The sequence below is a fragment of the Panthera pardus genome, unplaced genomic scaffold (genome assembly GCF_024362965.1).
Source record: "Panthera pardus isolate Hobbes unplaced genomic scaffold, ASM2436296v1 HiC_scaffold_6, whole genome shotgun sequence".
In the NCBI taxonomy this organism is placed as follows: Eukaryota; Metazoa; Chordata; class Mammalia; order Carnivora; family Felidae; genus Panthera; species Panthera pardus.
Window position 1 is genome coordinate 79,062,461 of NW_026526991.1, and position 15,302 is coordinate 79,077,762.

General features: G+C 41.0%; 1 protein-coding gene across 1 annotated transcript in view; it reads left to right on the forward strand.

The window, feature by feature from the left end:
* Window positions 1-2,237: 2,237 nt before the first annotated feature.
* OVCH1 (ovochymase 1) overlaps window positions 2,238-15,302 on the forward strand; it is a 54,357-nt gene continuing 41,292 nt past the window's right edge. The window contains exons 1-8 of the mRNA XM_053895344.1: window positions 2,238-2,242; window positions 2,362-2,545; window positions 2,820-2,917; window positions 3,688-3,857; window positions 8,183-8,278; window positions 9,131-9,282; window positions 11,011-11,197; window positions 13,140-13,227. Of these exons, the coding sequence (XP_053751319.1) occupies window positions 2,238-2,242; window positions 2,362-2,545; window positions 2,820-2,917; window positions 3,688-3,857; window positions 8,183-8,278; window positions 9,131-9,282; window positions 11,011-11,197; window positions 13,140-13,227 (980 nt within the window). The remainder of the gene's footprint in view (window positions 2,243-2,361; window positions 2,546-2,819; window positions 2,918-3,687; window positions 3,858-8,182; window positions 8,279-9,130; window positions 9,283-11,010; window positions 11,198-13,139; window positions 13,228-15,302) is intronic.

The window sequence follows — 15,302 nt, forward strand, 5'->3', positions numbered from 1 at the left end:
CCAACTATACTTGCACATCACATGAGCATTTTTCTTTCCCTCTCCCATTTTGTTTGGTAACAGCTTTGTAATGGTTTTAATCTGACTCCTTGCTAAGAAGAAAGAGGTATTTGGGTCCATCCGGAGGGTCTGAGCTTTTATTGGAGAGTAGTTTGCCCCTGGGGCAAGGGATGGCTCTGATAATCCTTGTAAGATCACTACAGTGAAAGTAAACTTTAAAGGTGAGGTGGTGAGGGGCATTGGTCAGACAGCCACCATACCTGCGGATTTCCTTTGCAGTCCTCAAGCCTGGAGCCCTGGTGGTGCAGGGCTTTGTTTTCACAGAAAGGCTGCTTACCTTACCAAGCTCCCTCCCAACTGTCCCCTGGACACCCAAGCCCCAAACACAGGAGTCATCTACTAAAACTGTTATCCAAGGCGTCTTTATTTAAAATAAATAAACAAAATGGTCCTTGCTATTTATTCTCAAGAGCAGTGCAGTCCAATAGAGCTATCTGTGATGATGGCAGTATCCTGTATCTGCTCTCCAATATGGTGGGCGCTAGCCACAGCCCTTGAAATATACCTAGTGTGACTGAGGAACTAATGTTTTTACTTTAGTTTCTACTAATTTAACCACGTGTGCCTCTAATCGGACAATGCTTCTTAATGTTGTAAGATGGGACACAGAAATCCGAGAAACCCCTTTTAGGTTCATGAGATAAGAAGGAGACTTTCAAGTTTCAGGGCCAATTACATTCTTTTAGCTTTTCACCAAAAGGTGCCCATTCATCTTCTGCTACCTTCTACAGTTACAGGGGCCATTGCCCCAGCTGATTGTCACCTGCCTGTACCTGCATTCCCTCCACCTTGACTATCTTCTGTTTTCCTGTCCATCTGTCTACTGCCTATCTCCTTAATCTGTATACCTCCTACCTTAAGGAGCTTTTATTTCTATTTTTCACAGAAGACAACTGGGCCTAGGAGATTGGTGTTAGTTATATATAGAATGTCCACGAGCTTTGCTCTAATTTTTTTGATGAAACATACATACATTACAAATTCTGGCTTTGTTCCTCTGTCAACCTGAAGCTAACGTATTACAAAGTAATATTTATGGGAGATAATGCTGACATGATAGTATTACCGATGAATTCATTTTAATGATGTTAAATGATGGATCCTACAGCTTTGGCCCATTCCACTGAAGCTAATGACACAACCATCCGGAAAAGGGGTGACAGCGTAAAACCAGCTCTTTCATACCCACTCTATTTGAAATTCTTGAATGTCAAAGGCTTCCACAAGCTTGTTAGAAGGAGGGGCAGTGCTATTAATGCCTCAGTAAGTTTCCAGGAGTCGGGAGCTTCCTCGCCCCTGGGTTTGGGCCACACTCCCTGGTCTGGGCCAGAATTCCCTGGCGCTGAGCATTCCAGGCCACTGATCAGATTCCAGATCACCTGGATCTGACGGTAGGGCCCTCTGCACACCTGTGAGCGGCGACCACCTCGAGGCCAGAAGGCGGGTAGCTGTGCAACGTGGGGCGGCCGCGCGTGGGTTGAGCGCGGGCCGAGACAGCTGTGAGCCGGCCGGCGCCGCAGGTGCGGCTCATTGGCGCCCGCTCAGGAGTGAAGAGCGCGGCGGGCGCTCCGCGGGGCTCGTTGCTGTAGCCGCTTTCCGCAGCTGCGGGGGAGGAAGCGGGGCGGAGTCCCGGCGCGTGGGGGCCATGCGGACGCTGGCCGGGGCGGGTCTGCTGCTGTTGCTCGCCGTCGGCCTCCCCCAAAGCCTAGGTGAGCCCGGACCCCGGACCCTGGGCGCCGAGGCTGCGGCCCAGGGCTGAGTGCTGGCGAGGGAGAGAGACTTCGTTACTCCCTCGGCCACGGAGAGGGAAGGGTGAGGGGCCGGTACAGGCCCAGAAGTTCCCAAAGACAGCCCTGAGCCAGGTTTTCTTTTGGAAATTCTTTGGATTCTGGAGTTCAAGGCTTTAGGCACTTATGCTAAGGCGCCTTCTCCACGGAACAATCGCCAATTAGAAGTAACTTAAAGCCAAATGTCTCTTTTCTGAGTAACATATGGTGTTCTATGACCACCTAATTTACGTAATGCTCACCCTCCCAGAGTAACCCCCAAATGGATCCCCAGAAGGAGCGAGCTCATCCTGCACCCCCCCCCCCCCCCCCCGCCAACCCCCCGGGGACTCCCTAAGGCAGCTCAGGCTATAAAGAGGCAGGGGAGTCCTGAGGCAAGTTCTAGTCAACATGGGGTAATTGTGGGACAGTCTTGGGAATATCTTGAGAAAAAAAAGAGGGATAGTCTGCTGCTCGGTGATATCAGAACATCTGTGTGAGGCCAGGAAAATCTGAAGGTGGAGTCTTGATCAAGGGAATCCAGACCTGAGGTGCTCCGGGTGCGTGCCCACACACACAGGTGCTCTCTCTCACACACAGGGCTGAAGTGTGGGATCCCTGCTGTTGATGTCGAACGTAGGACAACTGTCTTGGATTCTGGGTTCTTCTCTGGAAGTACTCGCTGGAGGGATTCAGCAGTTGGTGGACAACCGTGGCAGGTCAGGATAACCAAAGCACTGAGCTCTTGAATGAGAAATGCTGACGTTTTCCTCTGGTTTCCGATATCACAGCTCTGGTTAACAGGTGATTTTTCTCTTAAGCCCATTCAACCCTGTCTGCCAAAAAGTTTACTTCGGGGGAAATCTCTTCCTAACCAATTGTATCGGTAACTTAAGAATGTTATACAAGGAGAGTTGACTTCAAGTGTTTCTAAAGGAGATGACATCACGGGGAGATGCATATTTGTTGTGTTCATACTTTTCTTCTCGGCAGGTCTCCCTAAAATTAGGCGAGCACCGCTTCTGTGCAGGAAGCTTGATCCAAGATGATCTGGTTGTTACAGCAGCACACTGCTTGGTTGGCCTCAATGAGTAAGCTGTGGATTTCCATTACTTATCAAACCTTGGCTCCTAGCAATGGGACTGAGAGATTTGAAGCTCTAAATACCCTGCAAAGTTCAATCCCCATCCCTTTCTGAATTTTTCCACCTGGTCCACCCACTCACTGACCTTCCTGATCCCAGGAAACCTTTATCTGTCTCAAGATTTCCTGTGCCTCCTACTCTACTAATTAGAGACCTCAGAGATCCTAGATGTCCTCTATAATTTGTGGAGTTAGTGGTGAGGTGGGGGCGATGGTTACTTGTTCTAGTAAATTATTGACATTTATTGTTAAATGGAGGCTCCAACGTTTTAATAATACGAATTTCAGTCATTAGGAGGAAGACAATACTGTGAAAAGAACCGATACTTAGCCAGATTAAGAGAGATGCTGATAATAAGAAAAGGACAGTTCTAGGAACAACTTTTATATCTTGTTAAAAATAACAGAGCATATATAGACTAGTACAAAAAAAGAAAAAGAGGCCGCCCTTAAATATTTCATGCAGAACTACAATTGTTGAGAGGGGAAAGGGTTCACAGAATGTAAACACTCTGATGGAAAGCCATGACTTTACATATCCCTATAATGTATAGGCAATTATGATAGTTGGTAGTAATCATTAATAAAGGTACATCTTCTTTGAAGACTTAGAAATGCTTCAAGTTACATTAATCACTTCATTTAAGTGAGTGAAAACAAGACTGTCTTTCCTGGGGGAAACAGCTATACTTATTGGAACGTTTTTCTTTGGTTTTAGGAAGCAAATTAAGAGTCTGACTGTGACTGGGGGGCACAACCTCTTTCTGGAGGGTAAACAAGAACAGAAGATTCCTGTTTCAAAAATGATTATCCATCCTGAGTACAATAGACTTGGATATATGAGCTCGGATATTGCACTGCTGTATTTAAAACACAAAGTCAAGTTTGGTAAGTAAGGGGAGTTAGCATATTTTAAAAATGTAGGAGAAAATTGTGCTTTATTAATTCTGTACCAGTTAACAATTAATTTCTGTGTATATCTGGTACTATTAGAATAGCTAAGTTTTGGCCTTCTTAAAATTTTGTTTATAACATATAAAAGCACTGTAAAGATTGAAAGTCCCAGACACAAATTCTATATGCTTAACTTAATCTGCATTTTAAGTCTTTTGTCTTGACTGGGCTATATTCTAGACTTATACTAAGCTCCAGCCTGGGACTTTGGGACATTTGAAAATGTTTTCAGAGACTTCTTTCTCTCCTCGTTATGGACTAGATATCTGACACTGAGCACAGGTAATCTAAACATTTTAGAAAAAATTTTTAAAATCTTTTTGTTTTTAATGCAAAAAAGTAAAGTGATCCGTGACCCAAAACAATGAAGGAGCACAAATCTAGAAGAATTGGCCAGGCATTGAAATAAGCCACTTCCCTTGAGGCATCCCATTGATCGTTAAGAACCTAGAGCTTTAACTTGTCATGCAAGAAGCCTATCTGGCAGGAGAGGTGGGGGATGGGTGAATCTGATCTGTGTCTCCCATGTAACCCCTGACTTCACAACAGATGATGCTTTGAAAGACAGGGGGGAAAAAAGAGAGAGATACGGCACATAAAGTGAGGGTATCAGGAAACTTACCTGCTTGAATCTTGGCTCTGGATGGAAGGTTCCCTGAAGGATCTGTAATCATGAGCAAGCAAGCCTCATTCAAGTTAGATGCTGGAATTCCCATCACCTGTGACCAAAAGAAACTATTGCCCTTTTCCCTGTTCCCCTTTATAGAAAAGCTATGAAGTTCCACTTATGAGAGGTATGTCGTTTTCCTCTCCTCAGTTCTTATAATTGTGTGTATTAGGTCTGAGATATCTGTTAGACATCCAAGTTAGACTTTCACCCCGACCTGCCACCAAATCTGCTCTTGTCACAGTCACTGGCCTCCATGTTGCTAAATTTCAAAGGTAAATTCTCAATCCTCAGCTTACTTGGCACGAGTTTAGACAGACTGGCTCATACTCTCCCTGGAAACATTTTCTTCAGTTGAGTTCCAGGAGTCCCTTGGTTTTCCTCCTACCTCTTTTTGCACCCTTTGTTAGTCTTCTATGATGATACCTCCTCCTCTTTGTGACCTCTGTTGGAGTGCTCAGTCCCTGGACCTCTTCTCTATCTGCCCTCCTTTAGTATTCTCATCCAGGTTCAAGGTTGTAAACACCGTCTGCTTGAAGACTAACCCAAATGTTACCTATCACACATGCTGCTGGGATTAATAGGAGTCGTATAGCTAACTGCCTACTGGTCACCCACCCGGATGGCTAATGGGCATCTCAAACTTAATATGTTTAAAACAGAATCTTGTCCTCTGTATCCTAAATCTACTTTACCCATAGCCTTTGATTTTGATGAATGACAGCTCTACCCTTCCAGTTGTTTAAGCTAAACACTTTGCACTCAGTCTTAATTCTTCTTTCTCTCACATTGTGTACCTAATCCATCACAAGTCCCATGGCTTCTGCCTCGCCCGGTCTACTCTTACATTCCTGTTCCAGGCTACCATCCTTTCTTGCTTGGGTTAATTTTAATGGTCTCTTAAATTGTCTTTAGCTTTCTCTTTTGAAAGCCTAATTATTATTAACCTAACAACCAGAATAATACTTTTTAAAATCTAGGTTATATTATGTCACTCTGTTCAAAACACTTCAGTGGTTCTTCATTACACTCAGATGGAAATCAATATTTTTATCAATTGCCATCTCTGTCCTCTTAGCCCTAGATCTAGCCTGTTTTTTGTTTTTTCACTATTTTTTTTTCCTTAGTCTGTTCCAGCTATTCTGGCCAACTGTTCTCAAGCATATATGACATTATCCCACTGCAGGGACTTTCCATTCTGTTTCTTACTTTCTTGAAATACTTTCTGCTCAGATAACCACTTCGTTTCAAGGCTTTACTCAAATGTCATCTGCTCAGGGGTACCTGGGTGGCTCAGTAAATTAAGTGTCTGACTCTTGATCTTAGCTCAGGTCTTGATACCAGGGTGGTGAGTTCAAGCCCTGCATTGGGTTCTAGGCTAGGTATGAAGCCTAATTAAAAGAAATGTTATCTACTCAAAGGCACTTGCCGTGACTATCATATTTAAAACTACATTTCCCATGCCATCTTCCCTAATCCCCAGACTTTGGATCTTCTTTACCCTACTCTGATTTTTCTGGAGTGATATTACCTAACAACCAAATAAGTTATTTTATTTATAATTTGCATTCCTGCTACCCCAACACACACCCTTGTATGTAAAGGATTTATCTTTCTGCTAATTTACTGGAATCTAGAAAAGTGCTTGCCACATAGTAGTACTGGATTACCATTAGGGGAAACTATCCTTTAGAAACAAGGGTATACCCTCAGTGGAACAGAATATAGAACCCAGAAATTGGTGCATGCCTATATGGTCAATTAATCTTTGACAAAGCAGCAAAGAACATCCAATGGAAAAAAGAGTCTCTTCAACAAAGGTTATCGGGAAAACTGGACCACTTTCTTACACCATACACAAAAGTAAATTCAAAATGGATGAAAGACCTAAAGGTGAAATAGGAAACCATCAAAATCCTAGAGGGGAACACAGGCAGCAACCTCTTTGACCTTGGCCATAGGAGCTTCTTACTAGATTCCGGCGGCAAGGGAAACAAAAGCAAAAATGAACCATTGGGACTTCATTAAGATAAAAAGATTCAGCACAGTGAAGGAAATCAACAAAACTAAAAGGCAACCTACAGAATGGAGAAGATACTTGCAAATGACATACTGGGTAAAAGGCTAGTATCTAAAATCTATAAAGAACTTACCAAACTCAACACCCCAAAAATAATCGAGTTAAGAAATGGCAGGAGACATGAACAGACATTTCTCCAAAGAAGACCTACAAATGGCTAACAGACACATGAAAAAAAATGCTCAACATCACTCATCAGAGAAATAAAAATCACAGCCACAATGAGATACCACCTCACAACTGTCAGAATGGCTACAATTAACAAGTTAGGAAACTACTAACGTTGATGAGAATGTGGAGAAAGGAGAACCTTCTTGCACTGTTGGTGGGAATGCAAACTGGTGCAGCCATTCTGGAAAACAGTATGGATGTTCCTCAAAAAGTTAAAAATAGAACTGTCTTATGACTCTACAATTACACTACCATTATTTATCCAAAAGATACAAAAACACTGATTCAAAGGGGTACATAAATCCCAATGTTTAGGGGTGCCTGGGTGGCTCAGTCGGTTAAGCATCCGACTTCGGCTCGGGTCACGATCTCACGGTCCGTGAGTTCGAGCCCCGCGTTGGGCTCTGGGCTGATGATGGCCCAGAGCCTGGAGCCTGCTTCCGATTCTGTGTCTCCCTCTGTCTCTGACCCTCCCCCCGTTCATGCTCTGTCTCTGTCTCAAAAATAAATAAACGTTAAAAAAAAAAAAATCCCAATGTTTATAGCATTATAGTAGCACTATCAACAATAGCCAAATTATGGAATGCCCATAAACTGATGAATGGGTAAAAAAAGATACATACATACACATATATACATACAATGGAATATTATCACTCAGACATCAAAAAGATTGAAATCTTGGTCATTTGCAATGACATGGGTTGAGCTAGGGTTTATTTTGCTAAGCAAAAGAAGTCACAGAAAGACGGATACCATGATTTCACTTATATGTGGAATTTAAGAAACAAAACATGAACATAGGGGAAAGGAAGGGAAAATAAGATAAAAACAGAGAGGAAGGCAAGCCATAGGAGACTTTTAATGATAGAGAACAAACTGAGGGTTGCTGGAGGGAAGGTAGGTGGGGGGATGGGCTAAATCGGTGATAGGCATTAAGGAGGGCACTTGCTGGGATGAACATTGGGTATTATATGTAAATGATGAATCACTGACTTATACTGAAACCAATACTACACTATATGTAGACTAACTTGAATTTAAATAAAATCTTGGAAGGAAAAAAAAAAGGACAAGTGTATACCCTAAAATGTTAGTTTTGGAGGATCAAGGTGGTGTGTATAACACTGGATTATGTTCTTCCTATTTTACTTTTTCTGCATTTTTCTAAATTTCTACAGATATGGAATAGTTTTTTATGAGAGGGGAAAACTTAAAATATATATCAATATTATATTTAGAGGGAAAGTGTAGAAGCCATGAAAACAACTGGATGTTACTTTTCTAAATATATTCAGCATCACTTGCCTATCTAGGAACCTTAAAATTTTCTTTTTCCAGGAACTGCTGTTCAGCCAATCTGTCTTCCCCATAAAGATGATAAATTTGAAGCAGGGCTTCTTTGCATGACCAGTGGATGGTGCAAGATTTCAGAGAGTAAGAGGCATCAAAAAATATATAGTAGTTTTAGATTTCTTTGCCCACTAGAAGCAGAAATTGTATTGGCCACGAGTAATATATTCATTGTATTTTGTTTTTGTTTTTTTCCTGAGTTATAATCCAGTGAGAATTTCTTGTTGTTTTCACTGTAAAAATGTCTGTATCTAAGGCTCAACATAAAACTTCTGCTGACCATTTTGGTTATGATGTGTCAGAAAAAGAAAACCAGCAGTAACTATGACAGATGAGGAAGAATACAGTAAAAGGATAATCAGGAAATGGTCACAATAGTTAAATTTCCTTGTCTTTAATATTATGATTTTTCAAAAGTAAGAATTTCACAAATACTGCTTTATTGACTAAAGTTTTCTACTTAGGAAAACTTGAAGCATATGGTTAGGAAAGATACAATTGCCTATATTACCTTAAAAAAATCTGCTAATAAAAAAAATGTCCTTTATCACATATCTGATTTTAGGAAAGAATATAATTCACACCTTACAAAAGGACTTCCACATTTTGATTAAACATGGTTGAAATAGGGTTTTTTTTTAACATTTATTTATTATTGAGAGACAGACACAGAGCGTGAGCAGGGGAGGGGTAGAGAGAGGGGGAGACACAGAATCTGAAGTAGGCTCCAGGCTCTGAGCTGTCAGCACAGAGCCCGAAGCGGGGCTCGAACTCACAAACTGTGAGATCATGACCTGAGCCGAAGTCGGATGCTTAACCAACTGAGCCACCCAGGTGCCCCTAAACATGGTTGAAATAGTTTTATACTTGTAGGGTTCTTACTGATTTGTTTCAGTGAGGACAATTGTTGACTAACTCGTCAGTCCATCTCCACAGCATCAGAGTATTCAGATGTCCTACAAGAAGTGGAGCTTCCCATCATGGACGACACAACGTGTAATTCTGTGCTGACGGGTATGAATTTTCCTCTCCTGGGGAGGACCATGATGTGTGCCAGTTTTCCTGATGGGGAAAAGGAGGCCTGCCAGGTAAAAAGCATAAGCCAGCCCAGTTATTCAGTATCATATAAGTGATAGTGGATTCTGCCTTTTCCCATGAGCTGCTTTTGGGGAATAATTGCTTCAACATTCTTTTTTTGTTCGTCTTTCCACCATGCTTCTACTGAAAAGGTTTACTTGACCTGGCCTGAGAGCATTCTTTCCTGTTCCGTGCCCATTCTTACCCCCACCCCTCTTTTTGGGAAGATGGAAGGAGGGAAGATGGGGAGGGGGGTTCAACATTTCCAACCTAATGGAATGGTGCAAGAGCACTTTGGCTCTATCTGATTAGGTCTATCTGTGAATTATTTTTCATTCCACTTTTTGTTAAACATTGTGACTTTTTTTAAGTGTTGAGTGCAGAATCCAATGTTTGTACAATATTTGACCAAAGATGGCACAGCTATAGTAACTGTTGGTTAAAACATGTTGTGAATGACCTCCCAAGGCTGACTACAGTAGCTTATAAAGAAGACCGATCTTCACAAGTTAGAGGAAAAGGAGACCAATTTGTGAAAGACATGAGTTTTAAGTTTTAGATAGAGAAGATAATTTACTTGAAAAACCACTTTTTTTTTTTAATTGGAGGAGTTGGGAGTTTTTATTCTTCCCCAGCAAGCAGCTTGAAACTGCTGTAGGAAGCTCCCTAAAATTATCTGTTGGAAAATTTCTTGACTTTTTTGTTCTGGAGCAAGGGGGCAGGTGGTGACAGGACAAGGAGCAGGGAGAGTTTGGAAGAGAAGAGATAGAAATTTACAATTATCCCACTTTCTAAATTGGGACACAGGTAGATTAAGGGTGTTTTATCCTGTCCGCATCCTTGAGAAGCAATCCTTTGGGGGGCGGGCAGTTAAACCCTCAATTCTCTGCCTTTTGAAGAGGGTTTAGTCCGGCACAGAATTGACCCATGTTCCCAAAGCACTACATTATTATGAAGGATTATTAAAGAAAGGATCCTAAAATCATGCATTCTTTATCCTCTACTCTGAGAACCAACAGTCCTATACATGTAGACCCTGGGACAAAATTAGGCCTCTGTTCTGAGAGCCTTCAGCCATTGCATGAACTTGACTCAATTCACTGGTGCTGTAGGCTTGGATATGACCCAGTCTTTCCTAGCAATTCCAGATGGCAAAGTAGAGTGGAAGAATGTACCTGTCAATTCCCCCTGCTCCTTTCACTGGTTGCAGAATGCATGTGGTTGTTCACAAACAAGTAGGGGCAAGAGAGAAATTAAGTGTTAGCTCAACAAGATTGCAGGCACTAATTGTAAGGAGGTTACATTTGGGCAAAAAGACTGTACCTTGAAACTAATGATGAAGAGGCAAAAAGATGGATAAAAAAAATGTTGATTGATAGTAACCAGTGGGTATATATGCCTCTACTACTTCTCTCTTTGGGATGAGTGCTGTTTGTTGTTGTGCTGAAATACTTTTTTTTTTTTTTAATTTTTTTTAACGTTAATTTATTTTTGAGACAGAGACAGAGCATGAACGGGGGAGGGCCAGAGAGACAGGGAAACACAGAATCTGAAACAGGCTTAAGGCTCTGAGCTGTCAGCACAGAGCCTGATGTGGGGCTCAAACTCATGGACTGTGAGATCATGACCTGAGCCGAAGTCAGACACCTAACCGACAGAGCCACCCAGGCGCCCCTGTGCTGAAATACTTTTAACTCGTGAATATTTTCAAGTTTCATTTTTTTTCTGTCCCATAAAAGGGAGACTCTGGAAGTCCATTTGTTTGTAGAAGAGGCAATGGAATCTGGGTCCTTGCTGGGATAACTTCCCAGGGAGCTGGTTGGACTAGAGGTTGGCCTTTAAGAAATAACCATAGAAGGGCATCACCTGGCATTTTCTCCAAGGTGTTTGAGTTGATGGATTTTATCACTCAGAACACATTCACAGGTAGGTATAATTTCTGTGAATTCATCCTTCTGCCTTTTGTTCTAAATCAAAAATTGATCATGCTTATTTCAAGGGTAGTTATTCTGATATGTTGCAGATATAATCAGAACTAAGCTGTAAAAGAAAGGATGACTTTGTCTGGTTTTCAATTCCTAATCCAATGTATATAAACTTAAATCTCTGAATTCATGAGAACTGATCTCTTTCAGTTTAACTTGAACTTAACTTGGACAGAGCCTGAATCTTCAAGTTTATGTTCATGTAGATTTTCATGAGATATGGGTCTTTTTTTGTAATGATGAGATTTTTTAAAAAATAGTCTTTGAGAAAGGATTCTTGCTTCATTTATCCAGGTGACATACCTTTTTCCTCTAAACTAGTTTAGAGCACTAAAAATAAATTACTCACCTCCCATTTTCCCCACTCACCTTTGTTAATTTTACTTGACAACAGTGGGGAAAATAAGGGAGGCCTTGGAGGGTTACTTTGTTTTGCAGCACTAAAATCTAGAATTAGGAAAACAAATGTGGATCTGGAGATGCCAAGCCTGTCCTCAGGGAACTTTCCTACTATTTGGGAAGACAGAGGAGTATGTTGGCCCAGTGATGAAAGATGAGGTGAGCTAAGCCCCTGAGAGCTGTCAGAGCACTGAGGACAAGGCAGAGGGGCTCAGTCCCAAGGGATACAAGGTTTGCCTTGCAGAGGGACAGCACCTGTGCAAGAGGGCAGCCTTTGCAGAACAGAGCGAGTGAGGACACACAACTTACAGGACCAAGCAGTTCAGTACAAGAAGCAAGTCATTTCAAGGCCGGGAGCCAGAGGGTCAGAGCACAGGGCTCCCTCCAGCCTTCCCTCATTGCAGTCCAAGATCAGCCACCTTGCTGATGATTCGAGAAGCACCACTGTTAACTGGTCCAGCTGAGCACCAGAGCTCCCTCTGACTAGAGCAGGCTTGCCACTCCGATTTGGACCTCAGAGTGAAAGTGTTCTGTTCATTGACATTACTGCACAGGGAGAGTCTCTCCTGGTAGCAATTCTATTCAGTTTTCATCACCTGAAAGAGAAGGTTAAGAGGATTAATAAGCCCTGAACAAAGGTTAACAGTAACAATATTTTAAAATGCCAATGAAATCAGCCAGTAATGGTTAATTCCACAGTCAAATAATAGCACAATGTGACAATTTATTTAAATAATACTTCCTTAACATCATCTAAGCTTCTCATGCCACAGTTGCCTATTTCTTCTAGTTTCCAACAATTAAAATGTGACACTGGAATTTGAAATTGCTGAGTGCATGATAGAGACTTGACATGTCACTGCTAAAATTTGTGTACTTTCGGGGCGCCTGGGTAGCTCGGTCAGTTAAGCACCTGAATTCGGCTCAGGTCATAATCTCATGGTTCATGAGTTCAAGCCCTGTGTCAGGCTCTGTGCTGACAGCTCAAAGCCAGGAGCATGCTTCAGATTCTGTGTCTCCCTTTCTCCCTGCCCCTCCCCCACTTGTGCACTCGCTCTCTCTCAAAAATAAACATTAAAAATTTAAATATAAAAAAATTTAAATATAAAACTTGTGAACTTTTACTTTAGTATTTTTATACAAAGGTATTTTATTATAACCCAGGATATCCTAGTGAGAGATGGGGGAGAAAGCCATATTAGTGCCATGTAATATAAATTTGAAACCTCGATGTGACTCATGATTTGCAAAAGCTGGATAAAGAAATATTAAATCTGAAGAACTTGGGTAAAGAAAAGAACATTATGATTTATAAATTATCTCAGTGAAGTCTAAGTATAGTGTCTAGGTCAAAGCATCTAAAAACATGCATTCCCATAAATATAAATTATATAAATTACAAAGCTTCAAGCTATGTATCATATATCTTGAAATTCTGTTCATAGCTGAAGTAAATAATCAACTTTTTTTCTACATTTTGAAAGATTGTAAATCTGAGAGAACAGTGTTATTTGGAGAAAATGGGAAGATTCGTTACCTCCATTCCAAAGAAAGCAGCTGTTCTCATAATTGGTATGTATCCAAGGTAGAATGATTCTTGGGTTTCCACCCCCCAATATCAGGCCACTTAAGGGGCTATGTTTTGTGAATTTTGTCTAGTATTTCAATTTCTTAATCTGCTTAACATAAAAGTCTATATGTTTCATCTGATATTTTCTGATTAGCAAACATTTGCTGATTGGTATTTCTGCTATCCACCAATACAAAATCATCAGCACAAGTAGTATTAAGACTGGAGCTTATCTGAATTGATATTTTCAAATATCCAATGTTGAAAGCATCTGCTAGTGAGATTGTTACGGGAATTTAGTGATGAATCCTTTCCTACTTATTTCTGTAATAATGGTGATATTTTATTTCCCAGAAGATGGGAAATAGCTGGAGATGAATATGTTTCACTGTCTAAATTTTTTCTACATACTCTGTCCCCTCTAAAGATACCTTTAAGCTTTAGAAATAAGTTTTGCAAGTATTTCACTTCCTCAAGTGTTCTGAATTTTAAAAATTGTATGAGCATTTAAAGATATGCAAAGGTAGGGGCGCCTGGGTGGCTTGGTCGGTTAAGCATCTGACTTCGGCTCAGGTCATGATCTCACGGTCCGTGAGTTCGAGCCCCGCGTCAGGCTCTGTGCTGACGGCTCAGAGCCTGGAGCCTGTTTCAGATTCTGTGTCTCCCTCTCTCTCTGCCCCTCCCCTGTTCATGCTCTGTCTCTCTCTGTCTCAAAAATAAATAAACGTTAAAAAAAAATTTAAAAAAAAGATATGCAAAGGTAGATCATAGTTCTGTGAGTTTATAATCTGGTAAGAAGAAAGAGCTGGATAAAAAACTATACTGTAAAACAAGACCAATAAACTTTATAATCCACACTACCCAGGCGTAGGGTGGTATTTTGGAAATAGAAAGACTAATTCGCATTGCAGTGGTTTGTGAGGCATGTGTGTGTTTATACCGTGGTTGGGAGACATGGAGGTAGGAATGTTTTAGTGAAGGGGATAGTATTGAAACTACGCATTGAAGGATAGTTATAATTTTATAGCTCATGAAGTTGTTTGTAGCTCTAGTGTCTAAGAGATTTCAACGTATCATGCCACGTAGAGGGGATAATGTGTAAGAAATGTCAGGGAGGTAGAGAATATCATGGTTGTTTGGACGGTGTGAGTCACAGGACAGCTGGACAGTAATGTTAGCATAAATAAGAACTGGTATAGCAGTGGACAATGAAGATAAAAAGGCTGGTTAGCTCTTAGTTATAGAGTGTCTTAAATTCCATGAGGAGAAGATTAGATTTTTTTGCTGTAAGCAATGGGAAACTAAAATGGTGGCAAGATTATAATTTATAAAATGAATGTATAATGACCTGTAGATATTTGTTGTAAATATAGAAAGGAAATAATGTGGCTTAATTTCAGCCAATATTTAAAAGTCTTAAAAGTCTAAGTTGAGGAGCACCTGGTGGCTCAGTTGGTTTAGTGTCTGAATCTTGATTTCAGTTCAGATCATAATCCCAGGGTCATGAGACCAGGCCCTGCATTGGGCTCTGTACTGAGAATGGAGGCTGCTTATGATTCTCCCTCTCTCCCCCCTTTCCCCAGGTTGTATGCACACTCTATCTCTAAAATAAAATTTTAAAAAGTTCAGGTTGACTTTCTGTGTGTCAACCTAGTAATGTAATACCAATAAAGGCTTTGCCATTTTTGCTTAAACTTTGAGGAAAATAGCATCTAGAATAAGAGTGAGAGTCCTATTTTATTAGAGTCCTGGGCAGGGGCATTGGGAGGGGTCTCCAGGTACAATCTTTAGAAAGAGGCTGATAAGCTAGAAATTATCTGAAGGACAATGGCTAACATGGAAAGAAATTTGAAATGATATCTTGGGAAATATGGTAGAAGGAACCAGGAATGGTTTTGATGCAAAGAAGACTTGAGAGGAGGAAGGAACTGTCTTGTCTGAGGATCTACTACAGAAGCAGAATTGGACTTGCTCCAGTGAAGTGCAGAGCTGAGAATAAGGAGCTGGAAGGTTAGGAGAAAGCAGATTTCAATCCAATATAAGGTAGTTTCTTTTTTTTTTTTAATTTATATTATTC